The sequence below is a fragment of the Ursus americanus genome, chromosome 2 (genome assembly GCF_024610735.1).
Source record: "Ursus americanus isolate L20-20 chromosome 2, mUrsAme1.1.p, whole genome shotgun sequence".
NCBI classification, from domain to species: Eukaryota; Metazoa; Chordata; class Mammalia; order Carnivora; family Ursidae; genus Ursus; species Ursus americanus.
In genome coordinates, this window is record NC_142128.1 from 39,310,789 (window position 1) to 39,329,741 (window position 18,953).

General features: G+C 54.8%; 2 protein-coding genes across 7 annotated transcripts in view; one reads left to right on the forward strand and one right to left on the reverse strand.

Moving 5' to 3' along the window:
* The window catches only part of UNKL (unk like zinc finger), a 43,515-nt gene extending 32,149 nt beyond the window's left edge, over positions 1 to 11,366 (forward strand). For 4 of the 6 annotated variants that reach the window (XM_045784703.2, XM_045784706.2, XM_045784707.2 and 1 more), the window contains 4 exons: positions 160 to 387; positions 1,039 to 1,241; positions 1,324 to 1,581; positions 2,262 to 11,366. In XM_045784703.2, the coding sequence (XP_045640659.1) occupies positions 160 to 387; positions 1,039 to 1,241; positions 1,324 to 1,581; positions 2,262 to 2,417 (845 nt within the window). In that variant the 3' untranslated portion in view covers positions 2,418 to 11,366. The remainder of the gene's footprint in view (positions 1 to 159; positions 388 to 1,038; positions 1,242 to 1,323; positions 1,582 to 2,261) is intronic. The other 2 variants (XM_045784704.2, XM_045784705.2) reach the window with 2 other exon arrangements.
* Positions 4,381 to 18,951, reverse strand: GNPTG (N-acetylglucosamine-1-phosphate transferase subunit gamma). The gene is made up of 11 exons (XM_045784767.2): positions 18,855 to 18,951; positions 18,715 to 18,772; positions 18,566 to 18,633; positions 5,752 to 5,806; positions 5,603 to 5,686; positions 5,429 to 5,522; positions 5,241 to 5,355; positions 5,082 to 5,164; positions 4,874 to 5,002; positions 4,709 to 4,790; positions 4,381 to 4,612 (listed from the first exon to the last, which is right to left on the reverse strand). The coding sequence occupies exons 1-11, from the start codon at positions 18,904 to 18,906 to the stop codon at positions 4,515 to 4,517; spliced, it is 918 nt and encodes a 305-aa protein (XP_045640723.1). The 5' UTR covers positions 18,907 to 18,951; the 3' UTR covers positions 4,381 to 4,514.
* Between the last annotated feature and the right edge of the window lie 2 nt (positions 18,952 to 18,953).

The window sequence follows — 18,953 nt, forward strand, 5'->3', positions numbered from 1 at the left end:
CCCGACCCCTTCAGGTCCCTCCGTCTCAGCCATGTGGTCTCCGCAGAGCCCCGGGTGCGGCCGCCACGGCCCTTCCCAAGGAGCCGCCACAGCCCGGCACGGAGGGCATGCTGCCCCCCCCCCACTGCCCGCTAACTCGGCGTCCTCCGCTCCATGCAGGTCCGAGGTCGCTGGGGGGCTCGGCCCCCGTCACCATCCCGGGCTGCCTGCCCCGCTCCCCATCCCTGCACTCGTCCTCATCGCTGTCCACCTCCCCGCTCAGCTCGCTCTCCCAGTCCTTGTCGGGGCCTCTCGTCTCCTCGGCCATGACACCCCCCCAGCAGCCGCCGGCCCTCAAATCGGAGCCCGGAGCACTGGGCTCCTCGGCTGCATCCTACAGCTCCTTAGGTGAGCCGGGCGCTGGCAGGGACGTGCCTGCCCTCGTGATGTCTGCGGTGGGGGACAGTAGGGTGCCGTGCCCCCACCTGGTCGCTCTGCCCGATCTCAGGGGCGGCCGCCGCCTGCGGGGTCCCTGTCCAGTCTGCTGGCGGTGCCTCGGGGGCGCGAAGACAGGCTGTGTGTGTAAAGCTGTGTCAGGGTCACTGTTGTAACATCACCACGGTGGCCCCACAGTGGCCCGTCACCTGTGAGCGGTGGCGGGCCTGACGCCCCGGGACCTGTGATGTCACTAGACACCCAGTGCAAAGCACACGACGGGTGAACAGTGACGGCGCCAGTTCTGTGTTTTGTTGTTGGGAAACGTTACTATCTCCCGTAACTCACTGTATTTTAAAATGCTATTTGTGTCATTTTAATCTCTCAGGCCCCACACACCTACCTGTGGGCGTCCCCCACAGCTCCGGGGGCCTCCAGATGGAGGCGAGGGGGGTTTCGGGGGCCAGGGTTGGCGCAGTGACAGCCCTGACTTCGTTTCCTCTTCTGCTTAAACGCCAAAAGGGGCCAGTGCAAAGGTCAGGGGCAGGGGTCTCTGTCGGCGGGGCCCAGGGGTGGAGTCTCAGCGCGGCTGCTGGTGACCTCTCCTGTCCCCTCCACGCTCAGGCTTGAACAGCGTCCCCGGGAGCATCTGGGACTTTGTTTCCGGCAGCTTCTCTCCCAGCCCGTCCCCCATCCTGAACACCGGCCCTGCCCCCTCCTCGAGTGCGAGTCCAAACGGCGCAGAGCTGGCCCGCGTCCGTCGGCAGCTGGACGAGGCCAAGAGGAAGATCCGGCAGTGGGAGGAGTCCTGGCAGCAGGTGAAGCAGGTGAGCGCCGGCAGCGGCGGGCGGGACCGGCGCACCCACAAGGGGCACCCGCAGCCCACCACCCCCTCCTCCCGGGTTTCAGGCCTGTGACGCGTGGCAGCGGGAGGCGAAGGAGGCGAAGGAGCGGGCCCTGGCGGCAGACAGCGCGCGGCAGCTGGCGCTGCGGAAGAAGGAGGAGGTGGAGGCCCAGTTCCGACGGCTGCAGGAGGAGCTGGAGGGCCGGGGCCTGTGCTCGGCGCTGGCGGGCCTGCAGTGCTGTGCCGACCTGGGCGCCATCCCTCTCCCCAAGCTGCACTCCCTGCAGAGCCGGCTGCGCCTAGACTTGGAAGCCGTGGACGGGGTGAGTCCTGGTTCCGGCTCTGGACGCCGCCCCCCCGCCCCCCCCCCCCCCTCCCCGGGCCTGCAGGGCTTTGCCTTTCTCTCCAGAACCCATCTGTCCCCTCCTGCTGGCTCTGTCCTCTGAGGACAGGGTGGGCACCCCTCCTGCCCTGCGGGGTCACAGCCAGAGTGGCGCCTCACAGAGGTCGCCCCCCAGGGTCACTGGGTACACTTCTGCGTGCTTCCACCCTTCGCCTTTTCTGCCCTCGGCCATAAATCCCTGCCACACCAGGGCCTGTTGTGAGAACTTGGAGCCTCTGGAAGGTTCCACGGTCCTCACACACTCTCCCCACCCAGTGGCTGAGGCACACACCTGACTGCCTGGCCGCTGAGGCACGGTCCCCCAGGCTGCTCTCTTGGCCGGAAGCCCCGGTCCCGAGTCAGGGTCCCCACCAGTCCCATCCCTCAAGCTTGCTGGCCACGGCATGTCCACTGGGGGGCTCTATCTGGGCCTCACCCTTCAAGGGGGCCACCTGCCTGGCTGCCCCTTACCACGCCGGTGTGGCAGCTCAGCTCCTGGGGTCTTGCGAGGGGTCCCCCGGCCCTGACTCTGCAGCCGGGACCACATTCCCCAGCGTCACATGGAGGGCCCCCGCCCGGGAGGCTGCCCGACCCCACCACCACCTGTGTCTCGCCCTGCAGGTGATCTTCCAGCTGCGAGCCAAGCAGTGCGCCGTGTGTCGGGAGCCGGCCCGTGGCGGCGTCCTGCAGCCTTGCCAGCACCGCGTGCTCTGCGAGCCGTGCGCCGCGGGCGCACCCCCCTGCCCCTACTGCGAGGGCCAGCCCCTCCCATGGTGACCGCTCCGGCGCCCCCACCCCAAGCTCCGGCATCCTCTCTCCAACCTCATGGGTGCAGCCCCGGAGCCCGCCCGGGCGGCCCCACGGGCTCGGCGATGACACGGGGTTTGCGGGCCTGACGCACTGTGATCCCGCCAAGCACTTTGTAAACCGGGGGCGTTAGACCTTCTAAGTTGCTATAAGCTGCTTTCTAGGTTGGTGTTTTTTTAATATGCGATAATATGAAGCTTTATATGTGTACTATGAACTGACATTTCCTATCAGTTTATCGTTAATTCATGGTATGGTAAAGATCTTAGATTCCTTATTCTGAAATTAGTACTTATGAAATGAGCGTTTAGTAGTGAGAAATGCCTAGGATTTTTTATAGTTTTCAAATTAAGTGCAAATAGTATTTATAGCAGTCATACTGAAAGATCTAGAGGTTTTTAATATTGTGAAAGGAACTCCTGATTGCGAGCACACGCACATTAACTGGAGTTTTATATTCCAGGACCAGGCAGTGGGGCCGAGCCGATCACGCTCCGTGACCCGCAGCCGCTTTTCTAAGTGCCTGAGCCTCGCACGCGGGGCGGAGGAGGCCCCTCCCTCGGTGTGTTTGCGCCTCTGGGGGGAAGCGCGGCCCGGGCCCGACGGGGGAGGCGCTCACGTTAATCTTACAAAGCCGTGCCTGAGCCTGTGGAGCCTCACAAGCATGCCGGGAGCGTGTCCAGCTCCCACGTGGCCGGCCTGAGGCCAGAGACTTGACCACGGCCACTCCCTGCGGCCGGACGGATGCCAGCTCGCAAGGGAGAGGCTCCGAGGCTGCGGGGTAGTCGGGGGATTAGCGGAGTCACTCAGGCGACCCCAGGCTTGCAGAGAGAGCCCAGCCGCCTGGCCGTGGCAGAAACGTTCCTGAGAACAGGTTTGGTTTTGGTGATGACTTGAATGTTCTCTGGTCTGCATTGGGTCATTTTTCCTAGAAATCTGGGGAGAAGCAGAGGATGTCTGTAGTTTAGCCAGACTGTTCTCCGTGCGGCAGCTGCCGATGGCCGCGGGAAGAGCTCCCCCAAGCCCGCAACTGGGGGCGGGAGCAGGTGCTGCCCCTGTGGCCGGGAAGTGTCGGCCCCCACGGCTTTGCCAAAGACTTTTAATAGCATTTTGTAAAGTGCAAAGTGGCTCGGTAAAAATTATCAGTAACCAAATATTTGCTATGGTAAGAGGTTGAAAACCTTTGTTAAGACGCACCGATCGTTCTGCCGTTTGAGAGGTGGGTCCGTGACGTTCTGCAGCTGGTCCGCGACGAAAGGTGACTATTGACTTGGTTTTAGTGAATCTACTTTGTTAATGATAGTGATGATTTATTAGCTTTTAGAAATGACGTATATTTTGTGCTGTTATCACCGTTTAAAATTATTTTTATTAATATTTATGCACTTGTTTCCCATTTCAGGCCTTTGGTCTTTTGGGAAACGGGACAATGTTGATTATCAATGCCTAGCCTAGATATTTTCAAATTATAAACAGCTAAGGACAGTTAAGCTTGAGGTCTGTGTATAAGCTATTCCGGTCGGGTCTTGCTGTGCAGTGGGAGAGACTGGAGCCGCGGCGTCGCGGGGACCCCGCCCTGCATGCGTCCCGAGGCCCTCGGGGGCTGCTGGTTTGGGGCCTCGCTGTCCTGCAGGTGGGCGTGGCTGCTGTCTGCGCCTCTGGTGTTCGCGGTGACTGTGGTCGCCAGAGACCTTGGCTCAATGTGGACGCTTAATGTGGGTTAATTTATGGACGCCTCGATCTATGTTCTGAGTATTTAGGTGAGAATGTTACTGGAATGGCATTTTAACCCAGAAGGTAGTATTTATAATGTGTAATCAATCAATCATTTACTTGTAGTGAATTGTTTCAAGTTAACACTTGTTTAAATTTTTTTACACTACAGCATTTATGCAATGGTTTACAGAATTCATGAATTATTTTTATCAATCAGTACAGGAATTAAAACTTTGAATCTTTATTTTGTCTGCCTCTTTGAGCTGAGCCACGGGGTCCTGGAGGCAGAGGAAGCGGCCCCCACCTGCTCCTCTCCCCGCCAGTCCGGTGCTGCCCTGGCCCTGTCTCGGGTCACAAGGTGTTCCCACGCAGTCCCGGGTCGCCTCGTAGCTGCTCTGCGGTCCCGTCTGTGGGTGTCTTGGGGTCCACGTGCTCCGAGCTGGAAGTTTCTGCCAGAACACCGAGCGGCAGGAGTCAGCACAGGGCCTGGCCCGCAGGCGGCAGGTCCCCAGGTGGGCTGGGACCCCGTGCTGGGCATGACTCACCCGCAGGCCTGGCGTGCGGGATGCCGTGCTGGGTCAGCACGCTCTTCAGCCTCCTGAGCTCCTTCGCCAGCTGTCTGTGCGCCTGCGGCAGAGCATTCGGAGGGCAGGGCGTGAGGCCCAGCGGTGGCGGCCGTCGCGGGGCCAGGCACCCTTCCCTGTCCCTACCTCACTGCAGTCCTCTAAGGTCTGGAACGCCGGGACCTTGGCGCCTCCTTCTGGCACCGATTCACTTTCCTGTGGGGTCTTTAGGTAGCCGGCATCCTCAAAAAGTGCCCTGAGCAACTTGTTGTAGCCCTGGAGACAGTGGAGGAGGACACCGCCAGCTCCTGGCTGCACCGCGCCCGGCCGGGGGGGTGTTCCCCCCACACCTCACCTGGGCTGTGATGAGCTCGTCAGCCAGGTCCTGCTCGGCCCGGTCCCAGCGCCGCTGCAGGGAGGGGGGCAGGGCCGGGTACACTGCAACCCAATAGACGCCGACTGAGCCAAGCTCCTCTGCCCCCACCTGCACCCCGGGGTTGCCCCAGGGTCCTACCTAACAAGGAGTGTGGGTGGCAGACGAGAGGCGTCTCGAACGTCAGCGCATAGACACAGGTGCTTGGCTCAGACACGTGGGCCAGGCGGTTGCTTTTTCCACAGGTAAGCTCCACCTGTGCGGAAGCCGTGGTGGGCAGGTTGCGGGAAGCGGGGTCCCCGCGTCCTCGACCCGTCCCGCAGGCCCACCTTGCTCTGCCGGCTCCGGGAGCGGCAGGAGTCGCCGTCCCTCATCCACATGCCCCCGAAGGTGTTGTTGGAGATTTCCCACTCGTGCCAGATGCTGAGGGGGTAGCAGAGCACATGAGGGGGGACGGGCCACCAGCCCAGGGGCCCGGGACCACCTGCCCGCCCCCGGCTCACCCCAGGATCCCGCTGTAGGCGTTCCAGCGGAAGGTCTGCTCATGCTGTGTCACGTTGTGGAACGGGCAGAACTCGTACTTGTACCTGGGGGCACAGGCGCGTCAGGGGGGCCCCGGCCCCCACCCCCACCAGCACCGCCCCTCACTCACGTGGACTCCACTAGGCTGAAGCACTTGCCAGAAAGCCTGAAGAGGTGCGCAGGCCCTGGAAGAGAGCACAAGAGGCTGAGTCCGGCGTGGAATGCAGGCGCGCGCACGGCCCACGGGACTAGACCTTCCGGGGAAAGGCAGGTCAGTTTAAACTCGAGACGGGAGCACAGGAGCCTGAGTGATGTCAGGAAAGCATCAGAAGAACCAGAAACCAGCTGAACCAACCTGACGGGAGGTTCTGGGGCACAGAGGGGGACGGCAATCAAGCAAGTACCAGGCAACCTTCAAGCTGGTGGGACCAGTTCTGGGGCGTCTGCAAGTCTCCAACTGGCAGGGGCTGCCCGAGCAGCGGTCCCTGATTTGCCGAACTCGGATCTCAAGCAGGAGAGGCGAGCAGAGCTCACGAAAGCCGCAGGGGGTGCAGAGCCTTGCAGGAGCTTATGGGGGGGACATCCACAACAGGGCACCCGAAGGCGCCGGGGAGCAGTGGGGGGAGACAGAGAAAGGCAGGCCTTCGAGAGCAGCCATGCGCACACGGCTGACGAGGAGCCCCAGCACGGAGCCCGGTTTTCCACCAGTCCTCACAACGCGTACGTACAAAGCACCAGGAAAAGGTGACAACCCTCCCAGGAGTATAGCCCAGGTGCTGGACTGAGGAGAGACTTCCAAACCGTCTTAAATATGCTTCAGGGACTACAAGATTAGGGACAAAAACAGCTATTACAGGAAGAAACCGAGAGAGAAACGCTGGAGATGAAAAGCACGAGCCGAGTGCAGAACCCACAGGAAGGCCCAGCACCATCTGAGCAGACGGGAGCCAGGGACCAGCGGCAGGGCCGAGGACAGAAACTTCCCAGCAGGACAGAAGACACGAATTTACAGATGCAGGAGGCTCGCTGGACTGCGAGCCCGGCAAGCTCCGACCCTCCCCAAGGAGACCCTCACGCAGGCAACGTCTGTGAGCTCGGTGGGGCCCTGCACGGACGCCTGCGGGCCAGAGGGCAGCTCGACGGTGCCGCACCCGGACCGGCCCAACCCCTACGGGGCAGAGTGAAGACAGCCGGGGTGCCCGCGGAGGGGTTCCTGATGGCTGCGGGGTGCCCCTCCAGACAGAACAAGGTCTGGACGCTTCTCCAGTCAGCGCAAATCCAGGGCCAAGCTGCACGGCCGGGAGGGTTGTGTGATGGTCAACCTACAGACTCTGGAACACTGATGCACGACCCGTCACCACAGTCCTTTGCTGGTGGCCACCCAGTGTCCAAGGGGGTCACCCGTGGATGGGTGACAGGCTGGGGGAGGGGTGGACCTTACGGGACTGTTTGTATGGGATGAAAATAGAAAAAATTCAAATTAGAATTTAATAACTTCTGATGTTATCAACCCCCATGGTTTCCACAGAGAAAATAGCCATGAGATACACACAAGTGGAAATGAGAGTGAAATCAAGCCTGTCACCTGGAAGAAAACGTCCATAGAGTAACACGGGAAACGAGGGACAGAGAAGCCACCAGCTGTGCCGCTCTGGGTCCAGGCAGTCCGTCCTCTCAAGCGCATTCCGAAGGCAAGCACTGGCCCCGGGCACAAGTGCCCCCTAGGCCGGCCCCAGACCGTCGGGCGCGACAGACCCCACAGCAAACAGACCCTAAGCAGGAAGTCGTCAGGAGACCAAGGACACTCCATTCAAGTTCTTACGAACCTTACTCCGGTTATAACCACACACTTTCCTTCCTGATCACAATGGAAAGCAGAGCTCACAGCAGGAACATGGGGGGCGGGGCTTCGCATAAATATGGGAATTATCATCTCAGCCACTGGGTCAGATAGGAACTCACAAGGGAAATTAGAAAACACTCAGGCAGAAACAGCGAGCCCAGGGTTCTAGAGCTCACGTGGCGCGGCACCAGCAGTGCTAAGGGGGGTTTGCAGCTCCGGCACGGGCGACAAACCAGACCCCGACTCCTGCCACCTTCAGGAAGGAGACAAAGCACACTCAACCCAGAGCAGGAGGAGGACAGCATAATACAGGCTGGAGCAGAGACAAAAATCAGTAAACCCGACACTGGTTCTTTAAGAGATCAAAATCCTGGGGCGTCTGCCTTCTGCTCAGGGCGTGATCCCAACGCTCTGGGATCGAGCCCCACATCAGGCTCCTCCGCTGGAAACCTGCTTCTTCCTCCCCCACTCCCCCTGCCTGTGTTCCCTCTCTCGCTGGCTGTCTCTCTGTCAAATAAATAAAATCTTTAAATTAAAAAAAAATCAAAATTCATGTGCCTTTAGCTGGACTGACAGTCCACACACAGTGGAACTCCTAAAATCAGACATGAAAGCAGGGACACTGCCAGTTCGGCAGAAATGCGAGACTACTACGAGAAATGCACACCGACCAACGGACAGCCCTTGTGAAACGGACACATCCCTAGAAACCCAGCTGACCAGTCCTCCTCACGCGTTCCCAGAGCCTCCGAGGCCAGCGTCACCCTGGCACCAAAGTCACGCAGATCCATCACGAACGCAGATGCAGAAAATCCTCCACGGAAACAACAGCAGACGCACCTCCACAGCACATTAAAAGGACCCTACACAAGTGGGGTTCATCCCCAGGACACGAGCATGCTTCCAACTCCAACGGTCAATACAAGAGAATCCATTAGCAGAAGGAAGGGGGACCCATGGCCACTCAGCTGTTGGAGAAAGCAGCACTTGACAGACTTCAACCCCTCTCATGACACACAGTCCACAAACGAGGAAAAGCAGGAACCTGGCACCACGACGGAGGCCACCGAGGCCGACCCCACGTGCTCGTCAGATCCACACGAGACGGAGGATGTGCACTGCGCTGCACCCCATTCCGACCCCGCACTGCAAGCTCTAGCCAGAGCAACAGGCAAAACCCAAAGGCATCCCAGTTGCAAAGGAAGAAATAAAACTACATTGTCACGATTGTGTATGGAGAACACCCGAGAGTCCGCAAGTCTGTGTGCAGAGCTGCAGGACACAACCCTAACACCAGGTGTGTTCCCTGCACCGACCACCCAGAGAGGACATGAAACAATTCCAGCTACGAGAGCGTCAAAAAGAAAATAGTGGGAATAAACCAAAAAGGCAAAATACTTGTACAAACTACAGAATGGACTGAAATTAAATAAGTGAAGTGAAAGGAGAGATGCCACGTTCGCAGATAGGAAAACTTACTCTTAAAATGTGACCTAATTAGGTCACCCTAAGTGACCTAATTCAATCTGTATCAAAATCCCGGTAACATTTTTTTGCAGAAATAGGAAAACCCATCCTAAAATGAAAACGGAATCTCAAAGAACCCCAAATAGGCAAAACTATCTTGTAAAAGAACAAAGTTGAAAAACGTAATCCCTGATTTCAAAATGTGCTTCAAAGCCATAGACTGAAACAGTGCAGTGCCGCCGTGCACGCAGTTGGGGCGACGGAGCACAGGGCCCACAAACAGTCCTGAAAACCCGTTCCTATGATCTGACATCAAGACCATTCAGTGGGGAAAGGACCACCTGCTCAGTAAATGGTTCCAGGAAACTATCCAGACGCAGAAGGACGACACTGGAACCTTTCTTTACACCGTATACAAAAATAACTCAAGGGGCGCCTGGGTGGCTCAGCGGTTAAGCGTCTGCCTTCGGCTCAGGGCGTGATCCCGGCGTTGTGGGATCGAGCCCCACATCAGGCTCTTCCGCTATGAGCCTGCTTCTTCCTCTCCCACTCCCCCTGCCTGTGTTCCCTCTCTTGCTGGCTGTCTCACTCTGTCAAATAAAATCTTAAAAAAAAAAACAAACTCAAAATGGATTTGAGGTTAGCCCTAAATAAAAAGCTTAGTAGAGAAACAGAGGGGAAAATCCTTAGGACACTGGCTTTGGCGATGACTTCTTGGCTATGACCCCAAAGGCACTCTAAGAAACAGAACCGATGACTGGGACTTGGAAGTCTAGAACATCTGTGCATCGGACGGCACCATCAAGAGAATGAAAGACACAACCCACAGGATGCAAGAAAATACTTGCAAATCACACTTCTAGTGGGGTAATAATATCCAGGACACACAAAGAACTGTAGCAACACCACCACATTCCCCAACGACCTCAGTCTAAAATGGGCCAAGGACTGACTCGAGAGTTCTCTAAAGAAGTTCCATCAATAGTCCCTGGGACACAGAGAGAGTGGTCACCAGGGAAACCACTGAGCCCACAAGGAGATCTCACTGCACACCCGTGAGGACGCACGCACGTGCACGCGGGAAGACGACAAACGTCAGGATGCGGAGGAACATACTGTGGCCATCATTTTGCAATACGCACAAATGCCGAACCGTGCGTTGTACGCCTGGAACTATCTGTTCTAGATCCACTTTACCTCAATTTTAAAAAGGACCAACCAGCAGGCCCCTCACAGGGAGCGCCAGCAATGGGGAGAGGCGGGCAGACCGGTCCGAGCGCACCCTACGAACGCGCTCACGTTGTCACAGGTGAAGGATGACTGGGAGTCCCTACGGTAAGCCCAGAGCAAGTGCGCCACGCGGGACACAGTGAGGCACGCGACTCAGGACAACCCCGCTGACCGATGGGAGCACGCGGACTCCCACGAGTGAACCTAACGGCCCTGAGAGTTCTGACCTCATCTGCGCAGGAAGCAGGAAAGAACGTGACCCAGATCGGAGGCCAAGGCCGCCGACACCAGGCCGAGCCTCCCCCCACAGGGCGCTCCGGAGCGCGGGGGCCGGGCCTAGACAAGCCCACCCCGGTGTCACGGACCAGAGCGACGGGGACAATGGGGCCGACCCAGCGGCTGGGAAGTCGGCCCACACAAGGCGGCAGTGGGCCCCGAGGATAAGCCCCAGCAGTTTCCTGCTGAAGGTCACCCCCCGGGAAGGACGGCGGCCTCACCGCTCAGAGCGGACGGAGGGTAACTGCTGAAAAGCATTTACAGTGTTTTAGGATCAGCCCTTCAACTCCTTGAGGCAAAAACGTGTACTTGACAGAATTCGGCAGGAAGCACCAGGGAGGGGGTCGCTGTGCTGGTGTCTGAGAACCAGTCCGCGCACACAGCTCTTGGAGAAGAAAACAGCCCTGGTTTTAGAAACCAAGTCAGTGACGTTCCTTTGTATCTGACACTTCGCTTTATATCAAGTAGTCCTATCATCACTCAGTTTCAGAACCGAAATCTGAGGGGCTCCTGGCTAGCTCAGTGGGAAGAGCTCGTTATTCGGGTTCTCCGGCTGTGAGTCTGAGCCTCACTCTGAGTGTGGTGATTATTAAAAAAGTAAATAAACTTAAAAATACCATTTTTACTTTTGGAAACTACAAGTCAGATGAGCTGTTCAGCTGCATCAGGGAGAAGGCAGCTGGCTCGCTGTTGCGTGTGCCGTCTTGCTTAGAAGACATGAATGTCTCCACGGGGCGCCTGGGTAGCGCAGTCGTTAAGCGTCTGCCTTCGGCTCAGGGCGTGATCCTGGCGTTGCGGGATCGAGTCCCACATCGGGCTCCTCGGCTGGGAGTCTGCTTCTTCCTCTCCCTCTCCCCTGCTGTGTTCCCTCTCTCGCTGGCTGTCTCTCTCTCACATAAATAAATAAAATCTTAAAAAAAAAAAAAAAAGACATGAATGTCTCCAGTATTTTCCTCGCTGTCTCCTGCTGGAAAAGACGGAGGCAGGCCCCCATGGGGCTCTCCCTGCCCCACACCGGGGGTGCTTCTCTCCCTGCTTTGCTAGGACATCAGAGCCCTGGGCGCAGTACGGTCTGGGCGAACGACTGATTATTTTTGGTCTTCCATTCTGAAAACACAAGACCAAGAGCAAAGCTCACGTTCTGGAAAACGTGGCAGCTCCGCCCGTGAACTCTGGGTCCTGTGGGACCTGCCGCCAGCTGTGATCAGTCCTGAGCGGGCCGGTGCTCGGGGTCCGAATGTCCGAGCACAGTGCTCACCTGTGTTGCTTTCAGCTCTTTTAGATCCATGATTAACTTACATTCCCTTTTAGAATTATGTTTAATTGCTGAAAGAGATTACTTCTGTCATACTGAATGATAGGAAATTTTTTCATAGAACTTTCCTCAACTGTATTTCTTGTGTTCCTCACATGCTCAAACTAGTGGATTTTAAAAATTCAGTAAGAGGTTGGAAACTGTGCGGTGTAACTGTTGTGACTTTGTGCTGATATTCACTGTATTTGAAATGACAGACTTTACAAAACAGCGGATCTTCATTAGAACCACTGGCTCGCTCCCAGGTCTCTGACCTTTTGAGTTTTGATTTTAATTGTTAGCTTAAAGAAAATCCTTGCACTACATTATTTTCACAAAACTCAAGATTCTCACATTAAAGGTTTTGTTTTGGAAGAAATACTAACGGCTTTTAAAAAGCGAAGTTTCAGGAACAGAGGAGCTTTTCCCGAGACCGCGCTCCCCGTGGCTGTCGCTGTGCTGCTCCGCACGAGCGTCCAAGTCGCCTGGAAACCCTGACCGAGCCCCTCGCTTACCTTTCCCAAAGCAGCCTTTGGACACCTCGTTCTGGAAGCCTGCTTGATTCACAGTAAAGGACACACACATTTCGGTGGGGAGGAGTGGTAAAAATGAAGAGCTCGGCCTCAATTCCATGAAACTAAGCTTTAAACTATTTTGTAGGAAACTATTTAAGCTGCATAATGCAAACATGTCAAGCGTCCAGTGGGACCGCTTTTAAAAATGTACACATCACTGCAGGTCGGAACCCTTAAGTCTACGCATCAGTTATTCCAGGTGAAAGCGAGCTCTCAGAAAAGACTCGCTCTCTTGAGAACACACGATTCACAGCTTCAGACTGAAGTACAGCAGCGCCCATGGGACGTGCGTCCCCCAAGCTGAGGGCCCGGCTGCATGGAAACCGCTGGTGCCATTTTCTTCGGCCCGGTACAGAGTTTTGGTGTTTGTTCTCTCAACATTTTTACAGATCGTACATTTGTTCAATCACGTTAGAGCTAGTTTGGGAATAAGTATTTTCTAAAAAGGGGGGCGCTTGGGTGGCTCAGTCGGTGAAGCGTCTGCCTTTGGCTCAGGTCATGATCCCAGGGTCCTGGGATCAAGCCCCATGTGGGGCTCCCATGTGAGGAGCCTGCTTCTCCCTCTGCCTGCTGCTCCCACCTCCACCCCCAGCTCGTGTGCTCTTTCTCTCCCATGTAAACAAAATCTTTAAAAAAAAAAAATTATATATATATATAAATAAGTAAGTATGTAAGGGGTAGTCCTGAAAAAGTGGTGTCTTAAGAGTTTCTGAAGTCACCCAGAACAGACCCAGCCTGGGGCACGCAGCCCCACGGAGGCCCTGCGCCCCCAGCACCAGCTCCCCACTGCACGCGCGATGCCCAGAGCGTCACTGGCTTCGACGGTAGTATTCTCAGGTCTTCTTTTTACATCTTTAGAAACAACTACATTAAAAACCTTATTAATCAGTAGGCCAGTAAATATTAGGTTTGCTTTCTGAAGGAATGTTCCAATAAGGTGTCCGGAAACAGCTATTTCTTTTTTTTTTTTAGATTTTATTTATTTGACAGAGAGAGAGAGACCGCCCACGAGAGAGGGAACACAAGCAGGGGGAGTGGGAGAGGGAGAAGCAGGCTCCCAGCGGAAGAGCCCGACGTGGGGCTCGATCCCAGGACCCTGGGATCACGCCCTGAGCTGAAGGCAGACGCCCCAGGGAGGCTCTTTCTGCCTCACTTGCAGACACCCCACACTTCTTGGGCATGCTTTGCAGGAGAATAGTCTGACCTCTGGTACAATGGTACGATTTACAAGTCTTGGAATAACTTAACATTCACCCTGTCCACCTGTTTTGAAAGTCTTTACATTTTTGTTGGGTAATTTTTTTAAAGATTTTATTTGAGAGAAAATGCACATGTGGGGTGGGGGGGGCAGAGGGAGGGGAGAAGCCGACTCCCCGCTGAGCAGGGAGCTGTCAGGTGATTTTTCCTAAGCCATGAATATAATCTATTAAACCATGTTTATGCTGTCCATTCTGGTTTTTTTAGTTGGGAAAAAAATGTTAAAAATATTTATGAAGAACACTTTACATATTTTTAATCTTAGGAGCACCTGGGTGCCTCAATCGGTTAAACGTCCAACTCTTGGTTTCAGCTCAGGTCATGATCTCATGGTCCTGAGATTGAGCCCCGTGTGGGGCTCTGTGCTGAGTGTGGAGTCTGCTTAAGAGTCTCTCTCTCTGTCCCTCTGCCTCTGCCCCTCCATCCGCTCACTCGCTCTAAAATAAATAAATGTATTTTTTAATATTAAAAAACAACAACAACATGCCACAGGGGAGCCCTAAACTGCCTACAAGCTCTGCGGGGCCCCGGAGCCCAGTGCTGCACGCACACAGAGGGGAGGCCTGCAAAGCCAGAGACCCAGCAGGGCCTGTGCGTGGGCTCAGATCTGCCTGAACAGACCACACTCTTCAAAGCAGCACAGCCCAGCCTGCGTCAAGAACTTACTCCAAAAATAGGAGACGTGTGAGCAGGCGGGCAGTGCGACCCGCACCTGAAAGAAAAGGAAAACCACTGCAGGTCAAGCCCCACACGGTGCAGATGCAGGAAGCAGAAGGGAATTTAAAAGTTATTACGACGTGTTCAAGGGAGTAAAGCCAAACAGTAAGGATAAACAGAAAATCTCAGCAGTTATGTAGAAAATAGAAAAAAGAACTGAAATTCTAGAAATAAAAAGCAGGTCAGAAATAATTAGCGATTTAAATCCAGCAATATATAAAACATGCGTACTCATGACCGAGTGGGGTTCATTCCAAGGATACAAGATTGGCTCAACATTCAGAAATGCACGCTAACCTCGGTGTAAACAGCCCGAGAAAGCAACTCTCTGATCATCTCCACAGATACAGAAAAGCGTTTGACAAAATTCCCATCCACTTGTGCGTGAAAACTCAGCAGGGAGCAGAGGGAACGTCCTCGACCTAAGGGCAGCCGCCACAGCCAACAGAGGGACAAGGAGCGAGGAAGGGGACACCGGCTCTCAAACAGCAAAGGAGGCCTGGCCGGTGCAAGAGACAAGAAAAACCAACGAGAGGCACCAGATTGAAAAGGATAAAAAACAACCGTCTTTATTCCAGGTAACGTGAAGAAGAAATGTTAAGCACCACGGGAACACAAATGAACAAAATTTAGAATGTGGGGAACGAATGACCCAGTTTCTTCAATAAAGAAATTTCGAGGAAACAGGGAGGGGACCTATAGCTTCAGAGACCAGGTCCACGAGGCCGCAACACACAGAGCAGAAACACCGACTCAGACAAAGCAGATGTGAGGCTATTAGAAACCTAAAGCACTGACAGGGTCTTTATTGAAGGAATTCGTGCTTTTTTTAAAGTGTGGCTACACGCTCAGGACGTGCACGCCAGAAGATTTACAAATGAGCCAAGTTGTGAGAACAGAGCTTAGGCTGCAGCTGAGTGCCGGGACCCGGGGCCTCAATGTCCTTCCCTCCACTTTCCCGCCTGCTCCAAACCGGCCCTATCACAGAACTGTTTAAACTCAAGTAAAAATTGGGGCGCCTGGGGGGCTCCATCGGTAGAGCATCCGACTCTTGATTTCGGCTGAGGTCATAATCTCAGGGTCGTGGCATCGAGCCCCGGGTGGGGCTCCGGGCTCAGTGAGCAGTTTGCTTGAGATTCTCTCTCTCTCTGCCCTTCCCCGCCCCCCCCACCCTGTTCGTAAGCGCTTTCTCTAAAATAAATGAATCTTAAAACAAACAAACAAACTTAAAAGGTTTTAGAGTTAAGTGAAAATCCAAAGTGAAAGAGATGCACAGCGGGCACTAGTGCGGAGCACAGGCAGACACACCTAAAGTGCTTGTCAAAGTGATGAGTAGACACAGACGTGCTCGGCCTACACCGCAGAGCTCTGACGTCGGCTCTGGTTGGACGCGCCCTAAGATGAACTGCATCAAAACTCAAACTTCAGCCACTCGTTTCACAGTTATTAGTAGTAGTGTTATTACAACCCCAAAGCTATTTTACATAATTATGGGAGTAAGCCAGTAAATATATTTATGTGATTAAGGAACCCAGCTTTTCAATGTTAGAAAAGGGAAGGAAAAACCTCCAACCCTGTAAAACTACATTTCAATTGGAAACTTAAAGTCACATGGACCCTCCAACATAAACACATATATATGTGTGTATGCTTTTTTTCTTGAAATAACAAGACTTAACAAGAAGTTGCAAAATTCCTAGTCCACGGTCCATGTGGGGTCACGCACCTCTCCCAGCGCTTACCCAGCTGTGGCTCAACAGCTCCACCAGGACGCTGACGGAGGCATGACAGAATCAACCACGGGCCATACTCAAGCTGAGTTTTTACATGTACTCACCAGTAAAAAAGCACAGTGACAGACAAACGACACGGATGAATCCCTGAAACACGCGGCCAGAAAGAAACCAGACACAGGAACATATGCTCTGGGACTCCATGTAGCTGGGGGCCAAGCACAGAGGACTCGCCTACAGTGACAGACACTAGAGAGTATGGAGGAGGAGGATTTGGAAAGGAGCGCACTCATTTTCTGGGTGATGGAACTGTTCCCCACCTTGTTTCAGGCAACAAGGACATGGATGTGGTCCACTGTCACACTTCATCAAATTGAATGTGTCAACTATAGCTCATTAAAAGAGTTTCACTATGAGCCGATAATAATCTTCAAAAAGAAAAAAGAAAGGAGGGGAGAGGAAGGGTCTTCTCTGCGGGGACCATCAGCTAGGAGACGGAGAAGTCCTGAGAGAGGTAGACAGTGGGCGCGCACTCTCCTCCTCCCTCCGCATACAGCGTGAGGCTCCCGGGCACAGGGGTCACTTAGAGCCCAGGGGCAGCTTGAAGCCTGCGTACCAAGGGCAGAGGCAGAAGCCCGTGTCGACGGGGGAGAGACCCTGGCCATGCTGCGCCACGGCCAAGCACTGCCTCCCACATGAGGCCACAGGTGGTCCACTGCCTCACTAGGAAGGATCCGTGGCCAGACCGCTGAACTTGACCACCTGACTGTAATCGAGCATCAGCCTATCCCCCCACTCACAGAGCACACACCAAAGAAAGGAGAACAAGGCAAATGACCTAAACCAGAGCAATCCAGGAGGTCATTCTGTAAGACAACTGGCCCGGACTCCTCCAAGGTCAAGGTCATGAAAGCCTTTTTTAAAGGGGGTACAGTGTAGAGGGACCTGTTCCAGATTTAAGACTACAGACACCTGATTAACCAAATACATGTGTGATCTTTGACTAATCCTGGGCCGGGGGTGGGGTGAGGACAGCTGTTGAGGACATTGAGACAACTGTTTACATTACACACTTACTGCTAATTTTGGGGGGTGGGGGATCCATACTGGAACTATTTAGGGATAAAGTGTCATAATGTCTGTAACCTAGTTTCAAATGGTTCAACAAAATGGAAATTCACTTTTTTCAAAATAACAGAAGGGAAGACCAGGCAAATGTGAACTGTTCATGGAGACACAGGGTACACTGGTGTTCACGGTCCCACTTCCCCATTTTTCTTTTCAAAACTTTTCGTAATAAAAAGCAGGGATAAATCTGTTTAGAGTGAAAGCTCACATCTGTTCCGATTTCATCCTACCCATCCCCAAGCCCTCTGGCTTGGGGGTCCTTGCTGGAGGCCTTTACCTAGCCCCTCTTGCTGGACCCCTCTTCCCAGGTATCCCCATGCCCCCCTCACTTCCTTTCCTCCTTCAGCTTCTGACCCAAATGTCATTTCTCAGCTTTTTCCTGACTCCCCTATTTAAAATGGCAATCCCAAGGGGCGCCCAGCAGCTCAGTCCCTAGAGCACAGGACTCTTGATCTTGGGGTCGCAAGTTGGAGCCCCACACTGAGTGTACAGTTTACTTAATAATAATTAAAAATAAATAAAATGGCAATCCCCAAAGCAACACTCACCTCTTCACCCACACTCTTCTCTGCTTTCCCCGACCTACACGGTATTTCTCATCATCAAGCATTTCACCTACTTCTTTACCGGCCGGCACACGCTCTCCCCCCATTGGACTGTCACCTCCGGCAGAACACGCTCTCTACGTTTTGCTCATTTCTGCATTCCCACCACAGACCCTAACACACAGTAGTGCTCAATAAAAAACATTACTGGGTTTTTGCTTCCCGGATTTCTCATTTAACGACCCAGGGATTCCACTTCTGGGACCCTGCCTTAGGAAACCACGCACACGGCGCAGAGAGACACAATCCGTAGGAGGGATGTTCTCCACAGCATTGCTTCTAATGGCCAACAAACAAACAACACGTCTGAAGACAAAGGAACGCAGCGCCATCCTATAAAAGACCTTATAAGCATCAAGTGAGAAGAGTGAAGGCCGGTGTTCACCACCATGAAGACACGCACTGAGCAACAGCAAATGAGCAAACCTGTGTAGTTCGTGCTCAAAAACAGGCAAAAAATACGCTCTAAAAAACAGCGGCAGAACGCACCAAAACATTAATGCACGTTCTTCCTTGGACGCTTACGCACGTAAAAGCATAAAAGCCATCTGTGCCAAACTATTAACGGAGATCACCTCCACAAAAGGAATTCAAGGGGTCTAAATCCGGGGTAACTGTTCAACTCGTACTAGAACGTTCTGAATAGTAACGCTAGTGCGCTCAAATTCTGAAAGGCTGCGAAACGACTGCACGAGCCTCCCGGCCCTTTCAGGGCCCCTCCTCCAGGCTGCCCCTGTCCACCCGAGCCGGGAACCCGCGCCGGCTCCCCGCTCCCCTCCCTGGCCACCCCCATGTCCGCAGTCAGGGTCCCGCACTCACCAGATACGGGTGAAGGATCCCTCTTGGGCTGCAGGCGACTGGTCTGGGGCAGGAACGGGTTGTTGAGCCTGCGACAAGCGGCAGGGTCAGGGGGAACCGGGCTCTGGGCTGTCCCTCCGCGCCCCGCCGCGCCCCGCGGGGCCGCTCACCCGAACGCGTTGGGCTCCTCCACCACCTTCATCTTGGCGGCAGCCGCGGGCGCCGGCCCTGCGGGAAACGGGGCGGTGAGGAGGCGGGCGGGAGGCGGGGGGGGCGCACGCGAGGGGCCCCGGGGCGCAGCGACACTAACCTCGCGCCGCGAGCCCCAGCAGCAACAGGACGCCAGCCAGCCTCGCCGCCATCGCTCCGCGGCGCGCGCGGTCACGTGAGCACCGCCGGGCAGGAAGTG

Excerpts from the sequence above, each read along its gene's own strand:
- GNPTG (XM_045784767.2), bottom strand. The coding sequence starts at position 18,906 with ATGGCGGCGAGGCTGGCTGGCGTCCTGTTGCTGCTGGGGCTCGCGGCG. Across the intron at positions 18,773-18,854 it reads GCTGGGGCTCGCGGCGCGAG|GGCCGGCGCCCGCGGCTGCC; the intron begins GTTAGTGTCGCT and ends CGTTTCCCGCAG. Across the intron at positions 5,687-5,751 it reads TTCAGCCTAGTGGAGTCCAC|GTACAAGTACGAGTTCTGCC; the intron begins GTGAGTGAGGGG and ends CTGTGCCCCCAG.